The following is a 15,888-nucleotide window of genomic DNA, read 5'->3' as shown; positions in this document are numbered from 1 at the left end:
AAGTCACTGACCCGTGTATCCATCGTAACAGCTAGTAAAATGTCTCTTGGCTACAAATGTCACGTCCTGTGACAGCCGTATGCCGTGTATCCTCATTATAGCGCACGCCTCCCACGGTACTCACAGCCTTGTTTGTATGCTGGGGCATATTTGGTGGAACAATTTGCACACATGTCTTGAAAAATGAAACAGTCTGACTCAGAAGTTTTTGTGTAATCAGGGATTGGTTATTTGTGTTATAGTGAGGGAATACTTGAACCAAGAGTTCAACTTGTATTGATTCACTTGCTTGCACAAATTTAAATTCAGATTGTACATATTGGGTGAAATGGATTTTTTTTTTCCTGGCCTTAAAATAGTGTTGTAGGGAAGGATTAGGTCCTGTCGTTGTAATAACGGCAGCCTTGTTTAGGGTTAAAATATGATTGGTTTATTTCATTGCACAAGTTTGAATTCACAATTAGAACGCTGTCTTGAGAAGTGGAACGCTTTCACACCTCATCCTAACATCCCTTAACATGTTGATAGAATGGTAGGACTATACATTGTCTTATAAGGAGGTTACTTTGGGTAGAGGACTATGGACACACATGACTGCACATCAACAAGCACTAAAAATATTTGGGATAATTTAACATCCTGTATGAATGTCGATGTTGACCTAATGGATGAATATTGATAAATTGATAACTCTCCAGCATGCAGTTTGTTAGACTTGCACAAGTCTCTTAGGATATATTATTTATGAAACCCAGCAGGTGCAGGTGACCCATAAATGTTGCATGCCCATCTTCAAAGTTACCTGCCCGCATTCATGCATAATAAATATTGAAAAATCGCAAAAAAATAAAAGAGACAAATCACATCTTGATTCAGTTGAAATAATGCAAACCAATCACTTTAGAATCTGTGAGGAGTTATAATAAAACTGAATACATAAGTAGTCTTAAATTATCTGCCAGACAGTCGGGCAGGTGGAGAGAAATTTTCTGCAGCCCGACAGAAATGTTACCAGCCACGGGCAGGCGGGCAGGCAGTTATTTCAGACACCGTTTGTCCAACAACATTTGTGAAATGCTGTATGCGATCCTTGACTGGGACGCAATGGCTGCTTTAACTCTGTGATTCAGTACGTTCATCTTGTCCATGTAGTGTTCTGTGTGGAACTGCAGATCTATATATAGATTGGGCTTCAGCTCCCAGTAACATTACCTTGTTATCTCACGATGAGCAAACATCATCTAGACGTGGCCATATGCTTCCACCTCGTCTCCGATATCTTTATTTCCACAGTCTGATCAATACCAGTGATCTCTTAGACTCAAACTCACCACTGACATAGTGCTCCAACAAACCCTACCTAAATACCCCCATTAGCTTCACGATGTAAGCCAGTCTGAAGAAGCTATTCCAGGCTCAGCGTCCAGTCAAAAGCCAGGCATTTTAATATCTGTGCCATGCATCTGATTGGCTTATCAGAGATGCGAAGGCATCTCTGATTAGAAAGATTATCTTTCTAAATTTGGGATATTTACTAACAATGGACAGATATTGTGTTTGTAAGATGTGACAAAACAAGTTGAACATACGAGCTTGATTGTTTGAATTTGAACTGCTGACTCATGATTAGCTTGACTGGTAGATAGGTAGCGGCCCTTTAAGTTTTTTTTTGTTAGGGAGCAAAGCAGCTCCTAATATGAATATTTTAGGAGACAAACATCAGTTTTTAGAACGTAAATATTTTTCTTAAGCAAATATTGTCGCCAGTAGCCAAGTGGTGAGCAGTAGATAAATTTAGGTCTCCAATCAAAGATTAAGTTGCTTTGGCCACCAAAATGGTTGCCACTTAGAGGGCTGTGTAGAGTTGATGCTATTGTGCAACATCCTTCATCTTGACAGGAACATTTTGGCATTGCCAGACACCTGTAGAAATCAGTGAGAATAGGTCCCTATCACCTCATGCTTGTTGTAAAAGCCAATGGGAACTCGGTGACTTAGCTGATTGGGTGTCATTGTACCCTGATGATGGATCAGCACTGATGCTTTCAGTCAATGGTATGCCTGGTTGATTGTTTATGACATGATGTGATATAGCTGAAATATGGCATAAACTGCGTTCACTCACTCATTCACAGTTTTCAGCAATAACTTGAATAGATATTGATGTATATTTACCAAAGACAGGTCGAGTGTCGTAGTTTAAATTACACTGAAACTGGTTTCAGGAATATATATTTTTGAAGTTTGATGAATTGGAATTTTGAAGTGTGGCCGAGTTTTAACACAGCCGTCCTAGATTTACAGTGACATCCCTTGTTGCGTCGTGTATGTGTACTCCCCGACATGTCAGTTGTATAATCATGATGAAACATAAGCCTGTGGTTTATAGGCTGGTCTGGGTGACCTGGATCATCCTGTTTCATATATGTTGACCTCTCCTTTGACAATGTTGATCAGGGTTCGAAACTAATGCTTTTCCTATGTCTACAAATATGATCTGCTGCTGAGGCGCCATCTTCCCTTTGGTAGAAGTGGTAGTCCACACGGAAATGCCACTAGTCCTGCCTCATTTGTACAAGTTGCAGACCAACACTTTTACTATACAAATGAAGTTAAGGATGAGCCTATTCTTTGATATTACTATAGTTAATGTGTCATGCAACGACAGATTAACTATATTGATATGAAAGAATCAGGTGGTCCTTAACTTCTTTTGAGTAGTATATGTCAATTTTGAACCTTGTTGATGCATGGCTGGCAAGACCACGCTGTGTCTTTCAGCTGTTAATCTGAAGGTCTTTCTGTCGTGTTCTGTTGGTACCGAGGTTTGGACTTCAATTTAGATTTATGTTTGCAATTGTTATTCCAGAGATCGTGATGACCCCTACAAAAAAGGGCAAGGCCACTCATATCAGGATGGAGAGGAAGACACGTATCAACGATCCGTCCTCGCCACAAGTTGCCCATGTTGCCGGCGGCGAACACAAAGGAATAGTCATCAACAAACAACAGGCTAACTCTGGTAAGTTCACATAGAGAACATCGATTCCTGTCTGTCAAAGATCCAGAGGAGATTTGATTTTAGAATTTGTCCCCAACGACCTTGGCTTATCGTATGTCTTAATAGATTGGGTGGTTGGACTCGGGTGACTTGGTTGTCAATGTAACCCGATGGTGTGGAACGTTGCTCACAATATCAACCAGTGGTTGTCTGGCCAAGTCATAATTATTTTGAGGCCGCCATCATATAGCTTGGATATTGCTGAGTGCAGTGTTAAACAACAAAACTGTCTGACAGAAGGCTGTTGGAAAATTAGCAATAAAAGAATTACATATTTGAATGTAAAAACTCCAAATCCTAGTTTGAGTCAAAGCAGGAAATGTTGCCCTGATGGTAGCCAGTGGCTGCTTAGTTTAATCCTGAAGGATGTTTCTTGGAAAGACCAACTCATTGCCCCGACCATGTGATAAAAAATGTCTTTGTACCCTAATGGCTCAGTTCTCAAACGTATCAGAGAGACTGATTCCAATGTATGTCAGGGCCCCGTTCCACGCTACGACTGTCGTAAATCAGTGTTAAAGTATGGGTGTTACGATCACCTTAGCACTACAATCGCTTTGTTGAACCGGGCACAGATGATGATTACAGCTTAAGGCCACTCCATATTGGGTCATCATTCTGATTGATATGACAGAATAATGTATGCTGGTCATTCACCCCCACACTGAGATTGTTTTGATGAGACAACATCTGCATGCATGTCATACGTAATTTATGGAGGTATTCAGTATGTTCTGATTTAGTTCCGTGATTCTTTTGTCTTGGCTGCAAGACACTGACAGTGACAGGCTACAATTTTAGAATTCCTTTCACAATTTTGCTTTTCTCCTCCTCTGACCAAGGAAATTGTATTCCTACTGTGGACATGAGTCAATGTTTGCACACATCTCATTGATGCACCAACCTTCATTAAAGTTTTTGTTATTGGCCAATGGTGTATGTTCTTGACAAGCAGCCTATTCGGCTATGATGGAGGCTGTTGAGATGGCCATAGTCGGTCAATAGTTGATGTGATCAAGTTAGACAGGATTTCCGTGAGAGTTTGGTGTATATCTGATTGTATTGATTGACCTGATTGGCTCACGCCAAAGCCATGGCAGCTTCCCCTGCACCAGGGCCCTCACACATGGCTGTGCAGGAGACGTGTTCCCATGAAGCACTGGCCTGGCATTGAGAAGCACATTTATCATCCAAACCTGGCCTTCACATGGGTTGGATGAGATCAAGCGATATCTCATAGTAAATATTGCTACAATGAAATTTCATCACAAGCCTTTGCAGACCATTGTGACAGTTTCGGTTACCATGACATCACAATCAAATGACATCATTAATCTTTCTGCCACTGAAACTGATTAGCTGTACTTCTTACAATCAAGGCAGTGGTTATTAATGTTTACAAAGTGAAAAGGTTTGAAGGATTATAAATAGAATCTCACACTCATGTGTTGATATGAAATATATTAACACTCAAGGAAGAGAATTTATGGATGTCAACTTCTTTATTATGAGGAACACAATGTTTTGGAGTATATGCTTACTCCTTGTATTACTTTTGTTGTTCTTACATGTACATATATATGCTCTCTGCCTCATAGCATTCATTCACCTGATGAAGGAGTAAGCATATACCAGTACTCCATAACGTTATGTTCTTCATCATAAAGAAGTTGACATCCATAAATTCTCTTCCTTATGTGTATCACTTCTAAATGCTTTTCAAAGACTTGATATCAACTATCGTTGATAAAATTTTAAACTTCCTTGGGAAAAGCCTCGAAGTTTTAAACTTTTATCGACGAGTGTTGATATATTTGATGTCAAGAGGCACATACTGAGATTCTCTATGTAGCACACATACAAACAGAAGCCACCATACTGCCTGTAGAACATACCTGGGTAACCTGTAGCATATTGACATAGTTTAACAGGCACGGATGGATGGATGGATGGATGGATGACACATCACATGGGTGTGTACCCCAGCCTTTATTTAGGCTCCACATTTCACTGTACAGAGTTGGGTTCGTTAAGCATGCAAGAATCCAATGATAGTGGGTTCAAACCTTACAATTTGCCCTGATTATATTTCTAGGTTTGTCAGCACCATATCCATACTTTAGCAAGTGATACACATCTTAGACCTTTTTTCCTCCCACATTAATCTGACTTGCCATGATGTAAGTGAAATATTGGTGGAAGCAGTGTTAAACCCAGTTCCCTCACTTACTCACCACCCTAAGAGATGCATGTGTTTGGCTGTTGTGCTGCTTTCCATGCAAAGCACCCTGGTACATTCAGGGGTAGGCCAAAATAAGAACAGACCATCCATTAGCCCCTGGTACATGCTGAAAAATAGTTGGTAGGTATCTTGTTTTTTAAGCAATTTTTCAGAATATATCTTTGATCAGATTTGGCAGAATTTGTTTTTGAAGGAGGATCTTTGAGGCTCTCACTTGCAAATAAATCATTAAATGTATTGACTGAAACAGGTGCTAAGCTTTCAATGTTTAAGGTATTTAACATGAACTTTGAAGGAGGTATTGATTGTAGCACTGGTTACAGCGTTAAACACCTTTTTCTCATTAACTCATTGCCAAGCAGTTGTTACAACATTGCAAAGAAAACCCCTCAGTCAGGATAGCTCATAAAGAATCATCCATAAAACTCCGTGATTTAATGGTGCTACAGGACAGTCAGCCTGTAATAGGTTTGCCCGGATCTCCCTCCATGTAGACGGTGGAATTACTTGCACGTCTGCTTCTCATCCTCAGGGCCGTTGATGGCTAATTTGCTAATGAAGATCACAGATAGTGTAGAACCTATTGATTGGGTTAAAGCAAGTTTTCAGATGTGGATTGAATTGGAGTTCAGGCACTCTCTGGGGAGCGGCACCGCTTCACGATCTGCCATTGTATTGATACAGATCCACGAGCTGGCACTAGACTGCCGTCAGTTAAGCTCTTGGGTGGATGAGGGATCAGTAGCACTAGTTGGACAATTAGTTGCTGCTGGATGGTTTGTTGATTTCTTGTTTAACGCCGCACTCAGCGATATTCCTGTTTGGATCACACAATCCAGTGATTGATATTATGAACAATGCTCGTGCTGATGGGGTACGATGACATGCTATCAACCAAGCCACTGACCCTGATCACCAGAACCATTTGGTCGCATCTTACGACCAGCGTAGGTGTCTGGGGACCTATTCTAATACGGAATCCACACGGGACTAGAGCCTTTTGTGGTCTGCAGTGGGATTCTGGTGCCCTATTGCCCACTGCAGTGTGGACTGCTGAGGATTGGGTGTTACCATGGTGACCATTCTGATGATGTGGATCAGTTCTATTGCTCCAGTTGTCTCCCGTGGGTTTGCCTGGAGGGGACAGTTAGTGGCAGGCTTCCATTGTTTGGCTGACATGTTGTCAGTGGTGGGAAATAGCATTCACTCACTTTCTCGCTTACAGAAACTAAAAAAAAATAGTTTCCTATTGGAAAATGACTTTTCCTTGTTTGTTTCGCTTTCATTAAATAGGTACTTTGAAGTTGGCTATAATTTGCTTATGGCCAACATTTAAATATCTATTTGATGAATGGATCGGTTAGTCAGATTTGATGACTTCATTGATAGCGTGTCATTGTATTCCAACAGCATAGGTCGTTCACAATATCAACCACTGGTTGTCTTGTCCAGACTCAATTATTTACAGTCCACCGTCATATACCTTCTGCGGCATTAAACAATGATATTAGGGCACAAATTCTGATATAAGAGTTGTTTGACAGGAACCACATACAGGTCTTTAAATCCGGAAAACTCGCTAATGTAGATTTTGTTAAGTCTGTTTCTTTAAACGGAAATTATATAGCAGATCATTATTGTTATGCTGTGAGTTTGCTCAGGCGAATTTAAGTGTTTAAAATTGATATCATTCCTTCAGATTTACTCCGTAAGCAAACACGTTCCCTATAAGTAATAAGAGAAATGGAAATTTGTGCTCCAAAAGAGAATCCTTAGCCTTTGCTTGAATGGATGGAGATTCTTTAGAGCGGCTCAAATCCCATAAACCTTATTGACATGTTTGAGGATAATAGTATGTCTGCTGCCATGAATAGTTAAAAGCAATCTGATTCTCGGTGATGTTTGACAAATCAATGGCAGTTTAATATGCCACTATCAATCAAGCGCCGCTTGTTGCAGACACTTGCACAAAGTCCGTCATCTGCGTGAACACAGTGCACTCTTCATAGCTAGCAAATTACCTTTGGCTTGCCACTCGAATTACATTTGTTTGACAACTGTTTATGAATTATTGATTTTGGATGCAGTCTTCCCGTGAATTGCTAATAGATGAAGTCTTTTATTGGTCATTAGATAAAGAAACAAGACGGATGATGAGAAAACCTGTGTAGTGAATATTGATTTGACAATATTTAATTTGAAATACTGACATCAACTTCATGAAGGCATGTTATTAGATTAAAAGTATTGATTTTGATACATGCAAAAATTTAACACGCGTAATAATTTTTGTTTGTATTTAAGTTTGAACTAAACATTTGCAGATGGCTGAAGAAGGCTCACATTCACTGTGTATCAAATTTAGGCTTATCATTTTTTCTTAGCTTTCTGAACAAATGATATACTACTCAAAAGAAGTTAAAGAACAATTGATTCGTTCATATTACTATAGTTAACGTGTCAGTAATATGGAAGAATCAGGTGTTCTTTAACTTCTTTCGAGCAGTAACGTATATTGCTGTGTATAAAGCGACCCCACGTATAAGACGACCCCCCTGTACACGCCTTCAAAATTGACCCAAAATCATATACTCCGTGTATAAAGCGACCTGGAATGAAGCACATCACAAGTGCTCACACAAACCTTATATATGCAATAAAAATATGTTTATCTTGTGTTGTTTTTTCTATGATGATTGGTCGCGTGTGTAACTCCAGCACACGTCGCCATTTTGTGTTTACACGGTACGACACCAAATTGGTGCCCGTAAAATAAAATTCATTTATGAAGTAATAACATAAGAGACAATGGTGAGTAATTTAATCGCCAATTAACTATGTTGTAACTAACTAGGCTTATGTTTGCTTCACATTCAGCGTGTTTATTCCGTCTCCAACAGTTGTTAATACAACTGTAAAAACAGCGGGAATTGATTTCAGCCTCACCGGTTATCACATGTTAGGTCACATGTGCAATATGCGAATCCTTACCGGTACTTCCGGCTCTCTACTCATGGATGTTGATTGTTTTACCGTGTCAGCTGGTTTGACAATCTGCATGGAGGCGAGGGTCATTTCAACTTTATTTGCAGAAATTTTTAAACTTTATTCAAGGAAAAGAGATACAAATCATGTTTATGTATGGAAATAGTTATTGGAAAAGTTATTTAGGATTAAATGCGAAGCATTATTGTCAAATGCTGGGCTGGCTATCGGATGCCGGTTGACATCACCAGTGGAAGCTGAAAGTGAAACAACTGGAAAAAAATGTGAGATCTTCGACCCCCCCTTCTTAACCCCCTTATTTTAGGTACGAAAAACTTGCCTTATACACAGTGATATACGGTATATATGTATTATTAGTTTTCTTCAAGATGCAAGAGGAAATTGTACATTTAACTACTTAATAAACAAGGAATGATGTGGCCCCATGCAGGTCTTATAACATTGTGTGGTGTGGACCCAGTGTCAAACCCAAGTTAAGGACATGTTTTGTGTTGAAGTATGATACACCGTTACCCCCCTTTCATGTCGCTTGTGATAACTAGGCCGTCCTTAATATTACACTGACATCAGTTAAATTCATTTTTTGTTCATTAACTATTCAACTGTAAGTTACTGTTAACCACGATTCACTTGGGAAAGCCTTCCTTAAACTTTGTGAATGTTTGCTCATGCTGTCAACCACTGGTTTGTTTGATGCACTCAGTTAATACAGATCATTGTGATGAAGCTGACAGGACGTAAAACAACATTCACTCACTCACTTCATAGACCTTGAAGATCCAGGTAGAGAATAGGTCTTCAGCAACTCATGCTTGCCATAAGAGGCGACTATGCTTGTAAGAGATGACTAATTGGATCGGGTGGTCAGGCTCGCTGACTTGGTTGATGCATGTCATCGTATCCCAATGGCATAGATTGATGCTTATGATGTCAATCATGACATTGGTCCAGACTCGATTATTAACATACGACCGTCAAATAGTTGGAATATTGCTGAGTGCAGCGTTAAACAACAAACAAACTAACACCCACCTCATAGGTGTAAAACTGTTGATGTGATGTGTATGGTTGACTTGCTCGCTTCATGGTGCTTGAATGATGGACTTCCTAAATCTTCTTTGAAACTGGCAATATTTTTATTCAGCACAAAACAAACAATACATTTTTGTGAAAACAGTGGTTCTGTTAGTAGCATGCATTATTAAGAGGGTGTAGGCCATTGTTCATATCCAACAAGACCGCCTCCGTGGTCTTGTGGTAGAGCGTGCGCCCAGAGAGCGGAAGGTCGGGGTTCGATCCCCAAACGCGTCACACCAAAAGACGTTAAAAGATGGTACTTGTTGTTACCCTGTCTGGTGCTTGGCATTTGAGGCTAAAACAAGGACTGGTCGGCATGGTATCTCAGTGATAGCACTATAAATCGGCATTAGGCCAGACTAGTACAAACACGCACATACGTACATGCACATCGCTATATAAGTGCAATAATCTTGGATGTGACGTTAAACCCAATTTCACCTCACCTCATATTCAACTAGTACACAGCTCATTTCGGATTAACTATGTCAAGCAACTAGATTTTAGGATATTGTCGCCTTAGATTTTCACTGGTCTTGAACTAACAGACTAGTGACGTGTGACGCTGTATTATGATGATAGTGAACATGGGTGTGATGTGTGTTCCAGATGAAGAGGTGTACGGCAAGCCTCAGCTCCAGCTGGGGTTCATGTGTTTCTTGGTGGATCAGAAGACTGGGCAGCATTATGTGGTGAGGACATTTTAGAACAATTCTTTTCAAAGATTTGCTTTTCTTCACCTCTGGATCTGGATGTGATGGATTTGTGTGAAGACCATACATGCTTAAGGCAGAACCCATTTAACAAACTCCAGTTTTGTTTTACCCGTGAAGATCCAGGTTGGAATAGGTCTTTAGCAACCTATGCTTGCCGCAAGAGGTGACCAACGGGATCGGGTGGTCAGGCTTGCTGACTTGGTTGATGCATGTTATCGTATCCCTATTGCTCGATTATTTACAGACCGCCATCCCATCTGTAATATTGTTGAGTGTGGCAATAAGAAAGAAAGAAAGAAAATTCCCCCACCATGGTGTCACACCTCTTGTTTTCAGTAGTGTTTTTACTGTTACCTTTGGTTGCAAATACAAGTTCAAGTTACATCATACCTCACTCTGCGAATTGGCTCTAAACAATGATTATTTGAGGCTTTTTTCCTGAAAAGAGCATTCCAGAAACCTATGATAATGGGTTTGATTCCCGTTCTCCGTGATTATGTGTCTGGGTATTTTCTGCATCAACTCAGGCTTTCCTCCCACATTAGCCTGACACGCCATGATATAACTAAAATACTGTTCAAGGTATACTGTTCAAAGCGGCCTGCACTGACTCACTGTGAGATCCAACTACAATTGTATAGCTGATTAACTATAATCACTGCTCCACATCTTTCAGGAAAGTCGGAAACTTAAGTTCTGGTACCAAGAAAATACTGACTACTACCATCAAGTGACGACAGCTTATGACTTCTTCAAGGAGCTTGTCAGACCAGAGAACTTCCCTCGAGGTGAGATTTATTGTCAGTTCAAATCACTCATTATTTCAGAGAAGTGAGGTCATTTCGAACACAGCATCCGCTGATGGACATTTCAGGTTCAAATCATTCAGCAATAACATAATTGTCTGGAAATAAATCACACACCTCATTTATGTTTTCTTCAGGGACATTTCAGCACATCTGAGCTCCATTTCGGTATGAATAGCTGTCATTAATTAATTGTTAATATATATATTTCAATACTAGAGAAATATTTTAGTGAAATGGTATTACTATTAATTTTCTGTAGAAATGTTACCTGTTTTGGGTCATATATTTCTGTTGAAAATGATTGAAGTTCACTGTGACTAGTTGTATGACCTCAGATTACCATCTGTGGCCTGTTTTACAAAGCAATCGGAGCGCTACGACGACTGTTACTCCTATACTTTAACATAGACTTACGACCGTCTTAGCAATACTATCTCTATGTGAAACTGGCCCCTGGTTACTGACAGAATGGATGACGCAAGATCTCCAGCCGGATAGCATCTCCTATGTCATGTGATTTGGAACAGTTAGAATCATGGTAGATCTTGTTGATCAGACAGTTGACTCTTAAGATCGTTTTTTCCACACCATACCTGTGTGTTTTGTTTTCAACAAAGGGAAACTGAAAATAGGACAACATTGCTTATAGCTGGAATATTGCTGAGTGCAACAAACAAACAAACAAACAACATTCCTTCGTAGTCTGAGACAAACATGCACAACGAAGGCATGTTGTTTGTCTCAGTCTACACCTGGTTCATCAAGAAGTGCATGAAGCAGCAACTGCATTAAAATCAGATTTATTTCTCACTACCGCTTAGTAAAAGCCCTGAGGGCTTCAGGATGACCTTCCATTTGTCCAATCAGAGCGTGGCTTATCAAATTGGGAAAATGACAATAGGAATGTGTTTTCTAATCATGCAACCTCGAAAAGTTAACAGGGGTTATTCCGAATTACAGTCATGGGCTGTGCCACTAAGATGCCATCAAAATCATCTTTATCTCTTGCTTCAGTAGGATAAACATTTACCATAGAAGAGACTTTCCCAAGTCCATGGGAAGTACTGCCATACGATCTTGGCATTAGACATTCCAGAGTTTTCTATTGTTCAGTTTTCAAAATTTGAATTGATATTTTTCAAAGAATAGCCTGGAATGGAATTCGCTATTTTGAAACTAGTACAGTGAAGCTCAAGAAAGCTGCTTTCTGATTGGCTAGTGTCGACTTCTTGTTTGTCATTTCATTGGTCGGTCAAAGTTTTCAAAAGGTCGGTTTGACATGGCCCGTCACGGGATGTCCTCAGATCTTTGTGTGGTGGTAGGGAGCACTAAGATCTGATTTTAATGCGATGGTTGATACATGGGTACAACTGAAGACAACACAGCGTCACTGTCTGTAATACATGTTTGTGTGCAGACTACATCGGGTTCATCAAGAAGTGCATGAAGCAGATGCAGGGAGAGAAGTTCTGCATGGCCAAGAAGGTGGACCTGGAGATCGAGAAACTGGACGAAGGGGAGGCCCCACTTAGCCCAGGTAGGCAGACCGATAGGCCGCCAATGGTGGTACTTGTACTTGTAGATGCACAAGGATGCGACTCGACAGTGTCCGACATTAAGGGGTCCTGGAGGCATTCTGGTTTACTGCTGTGTAGTTTGAATCTAAAGACCGCCAAATATTTTACTTTAGGATGAGGACAAGGACACCTGGACTTTCATACTTTATTTCAAGTACTGCTTGAGATGTGGAGCTCAAGGCTGTGTAACAATAAGCAATCCTAGGACAACATGACTGACAGACAGTTTATTCCGTGGCCCAAGATACATACAACTGTGTATGTTATTCAAGCACATATGTTTCAAGTATTTATGTGTTTGTTTTGCGGAATATACTCTCTCTGTCGTTGGATAATCCGTATATTATGTCTCTGAAGTATGTTGTCAAGGTGAGAGAGCCTAAGTTGTCGTGATGAGAGCCTCAGCAGGGTTCGTACAGATTTAAAAAATGCTTGAATTTAACCATGTCCGATGAAAAGTGGTTGAATCTGCAATTTACCCTTGTAGTCATGGAAAAGTGCTGGAATTTTATGGACAGTTCTTGGAAAGTGCTGGAATGTAAATAAAATCGGTATAGCTATAGCAGATTCACTACTGAAAATGATTGTCAATCACGTTTTGATGCGTTGTTTACTTCCTGTCGCTTACAGCATAAAGGGAAAGACTGTCTTCTATCTATCATGGCCTACGTGCGTTAATCTCTTTGTGCTTTGTATTACTGAATATAGTTTAATTAAAGGTATCATGACCGGCACTTGAAACTCTCAGTGATTTTGACACAAAAAGCTGTCTACAGGTCAATGACTTGGACCCAAGAAATGTAAAAAGCATTGTTAAACGCGAAAAGAGACTTTGAAAACAAATGTTTTTCCTTGGAAAGTGCTTAAAAAGTGCAAAGTCCAATGATCTGTATGAACCCTGCTAAGTTGTCATGCTAAGAGCCTAAGTTGTCATGTGCTAAGAGACCATTTCATTGTGTCTTCTCATTGCTATGACTATTGAAAGATACAAGTGATTGAACAGTCAAAGTGCTGTGATGTCTGTTGGGGATGGTTGGGCCAGCATGTCCTGTTTCTGAGGAAGTACATCAGTAGCTAAACACCTCACTCAGTGAGTGTTCGACCCCTGGCTAAGTCGAGTTCAGATAAGATGGAAGGCTATCTCCATCAAGGGAGGGAGGTGTTTAATCATTTAGATATGGTTCATCTGTGTCCACCAACGGAAGAAGTCATTACTGGATCAGGGTCACAGGAACAGGGGCTGTTTTGATCAACATGATTCCAGGAAAGTTTCTGATACTTGTTGTAGCTTTATTCGGGTCAAGATGATTGCATTGTATATGGTAATTCATGAAATCAATCTGGGGCGAGTTGGAATGTTGATTGCGTCCAGCATGCAGCAGGAATGTTACTGTGGCAGCAGGTGGGAACACTTTGAATAGATTATGGTGATGAGGGAGCATTCGTCAGTACACAAGATGCTTCAGAAGAGGCGGCCTCAAACACTTGATTCCTGTTGACAGAATGTAGTCCGTCTGCTTCGCATGACTATTGACCTTCTCGTTACACCAGGGTGTGACTGCCTCAGCAGGCACCTTGACAAATTCCATCTTCTGTCATTGCAGCAGATAACCTTAGTTTAAAAGTCAGAGTGTTCATGCATGCATTCTATCAAACTGTCTCCGTTTCTTAAAGGAAAACAGGTGCAATCTTTTGTTATGAAGTAAATGTTTCTGAAGGAATAATTAGAATCATGGGACTGAAGTAATAATCTTAGTTCTCAGGTACTGGCTAATCTGCAAGAACCAATCTTGTGAAAGCATTGTCTTTCTGATTTATAATGTACAAAATACTGAGTGCCTACCACAATGTTACGTTAGCTATTGCCAGAGAATGAGTTGAGGGGTTTTATTTAGCATACAAATTAGATCTTATTAATTGATTCTTTTTATACTTTGTGTCAGTATTGTCAAGATCTGTCTGTCTCTGTGTCTATCTAGAACTTGTCCCACTGTCTATCCACATCTTTACTTTGGCATGAATGTCAGGTAGAAACTTAATACTGATCTAGAAATAGGTTTGCACTGCCATGTTGTCTCCCACAAGGGGGAATAACTCTGAGACTGCAAGTTGACATGTGTTTCTTTCTTTCTGTGCCTCTGCCACTAAGGCAGGACAATCTCGCTGGACCAGCTAGGTAGGTGATGGGATCCCACTTAACAAGACATCATTTTATACTAATTATTTTCCTGTTGTTATGACAACCAGGTGCATGATATATGGCTTATGTTTTCTGTTTAAAAAATTTGTTTGATTTGGCGGTAGAGAAACTTGAATATTGTTCCAATTTGGTAAACATAAGAAAAATGTCTTGGTTTTATAATTTGTTCATTGTGTTGATTTTTGGAAAATGTTTTGTTTTTTTATAGATAAACAGGTCAATCTTTTTGTTTTTCTAATTAATTGATTGAGATAAATCTGGTTGTTATAGCTTTTGCACTATTGATAGTTGTTAAGTGCATGGTTTAGTGATGTGTGCCTTCAAAAGAATTAATACATATTTTGGTGTTGAAGCCTATTAAGTCTGGTAGGACTGAACATTCATTCATTCATTCATTCATTCATTCATTCATTCATTTATTCATTCACGTAGAGTGGTTTTGTCTTGTCACTTTAATTATGCACCGATCGATTACAATCCAAGTAGTACCCTAGTTACTAGTTGTTTACTAGAACATGAACAAGTGGAATGCAGTATGTTTCCCTTCTGGTATAATGTCAGCAACATGCATGTGTCCTGTCACCAACTCACACAGTAGGGAAATAATTTACACTCCCAAGAATATGGGTACCAGTACCTACGACTTCTTCTATTTACTTTGGTAACGGTTTTCACATCACTTTGAAGGTTCATGAGAGGACGATGATTTCATTATATCCATTGGGTGGTGGGGGTTCCGGGTTTGTCCCTAGTGACCTCTGCTTGTTGCAGTATGATCGTAACGAATCCAGGCTGCCAGGCCTGGGTGATACCGTGTCATTGTTCCCTGATGAGGGGCGGTCGGGTAGCCTAGTGGTTAAAGCGTTCGCTCGTCACGCCGAAGACCCGGGTTCGAATCCCGACATGGGTACAATGTGTGAAGCCCAATTCTGGTGTCCCCCGCCGTGATATTGCTGGAATATTGCTAAAAGCGGCGTAAAACCATACTCACTCACTCGTTCCCTGATGGTGTGGTACAATGCTTATGATGTCAATAATATATTAAATTACCCCTTTTTTTATCTTCATGAAAAGCATCGGCAAATTAAATTAATTTTTGACCTCACTACAGGCATTGTCACATTTACACCCAATTGACAGTCACTTGTTTCAGCTTGTGATGGGATTGGTAATAAGATTGAAATTAAAAGATCATTTTTG

The 15,888-nt window shown here is 40.0% G+C and overlaps 1 protein-coding gene across 3 annotated transcripts in view; it reads left to right on the top strand.

Annotated features, from left to right (window-relative positions):
- Nucleotides 1-15,888, top strand: part of LOC124135875 — a 48,858-nt gene that overhangs the window by 17,534 nt on the left and 15,436 nt on the right. For 2 of the 3 annotated variants that reach the window (XM_046501539.2, XM_046501540.2), the window contains exons 3-7: nt 2,870-3,022; nt 9,996-10,078; nt 10,779-10,890; nt 12,329-12,448; nt 14,638-14,664. In XM_046501539.2, coding sequence (XP_046357495.2) covers nt 2,870-3,022; nt 9,996-10,078; nt 10,779-10,890; nt 12,329-12,448; nt 14,638-14,664 — 495 coding nt within the window. The remainder of the gene's footprint in view (nt 1-2,869; nt 3,023-9,995; nt 10,079-10,778; nt 10,891-12,328; nt 12,449-14,637; nt 14,665-15,888) is intronic. The other variant, XM_048382523.1, reaches the window with a different exon arrangement.

This window comes from Haliotis rufescens, unplaced genomic scaffold (genome assembly GCF_023055435.1).
Source record: "Haliotis rufescens isolate VD_foot unplaced genomic scaffold, xgHalRufe1.0.p SCAF_4, whole genome shotgun sequence".
NCBI classification, from domain to species: Eukaryota; Metazoa; Mollusca; class Gastropoda; order Lepetellida; family Haliotidae; genus Haliotis; species Haliotis rufescens.
This window is presented reverse-complemented; position numbering and strand designations above follow the sequence as displayed.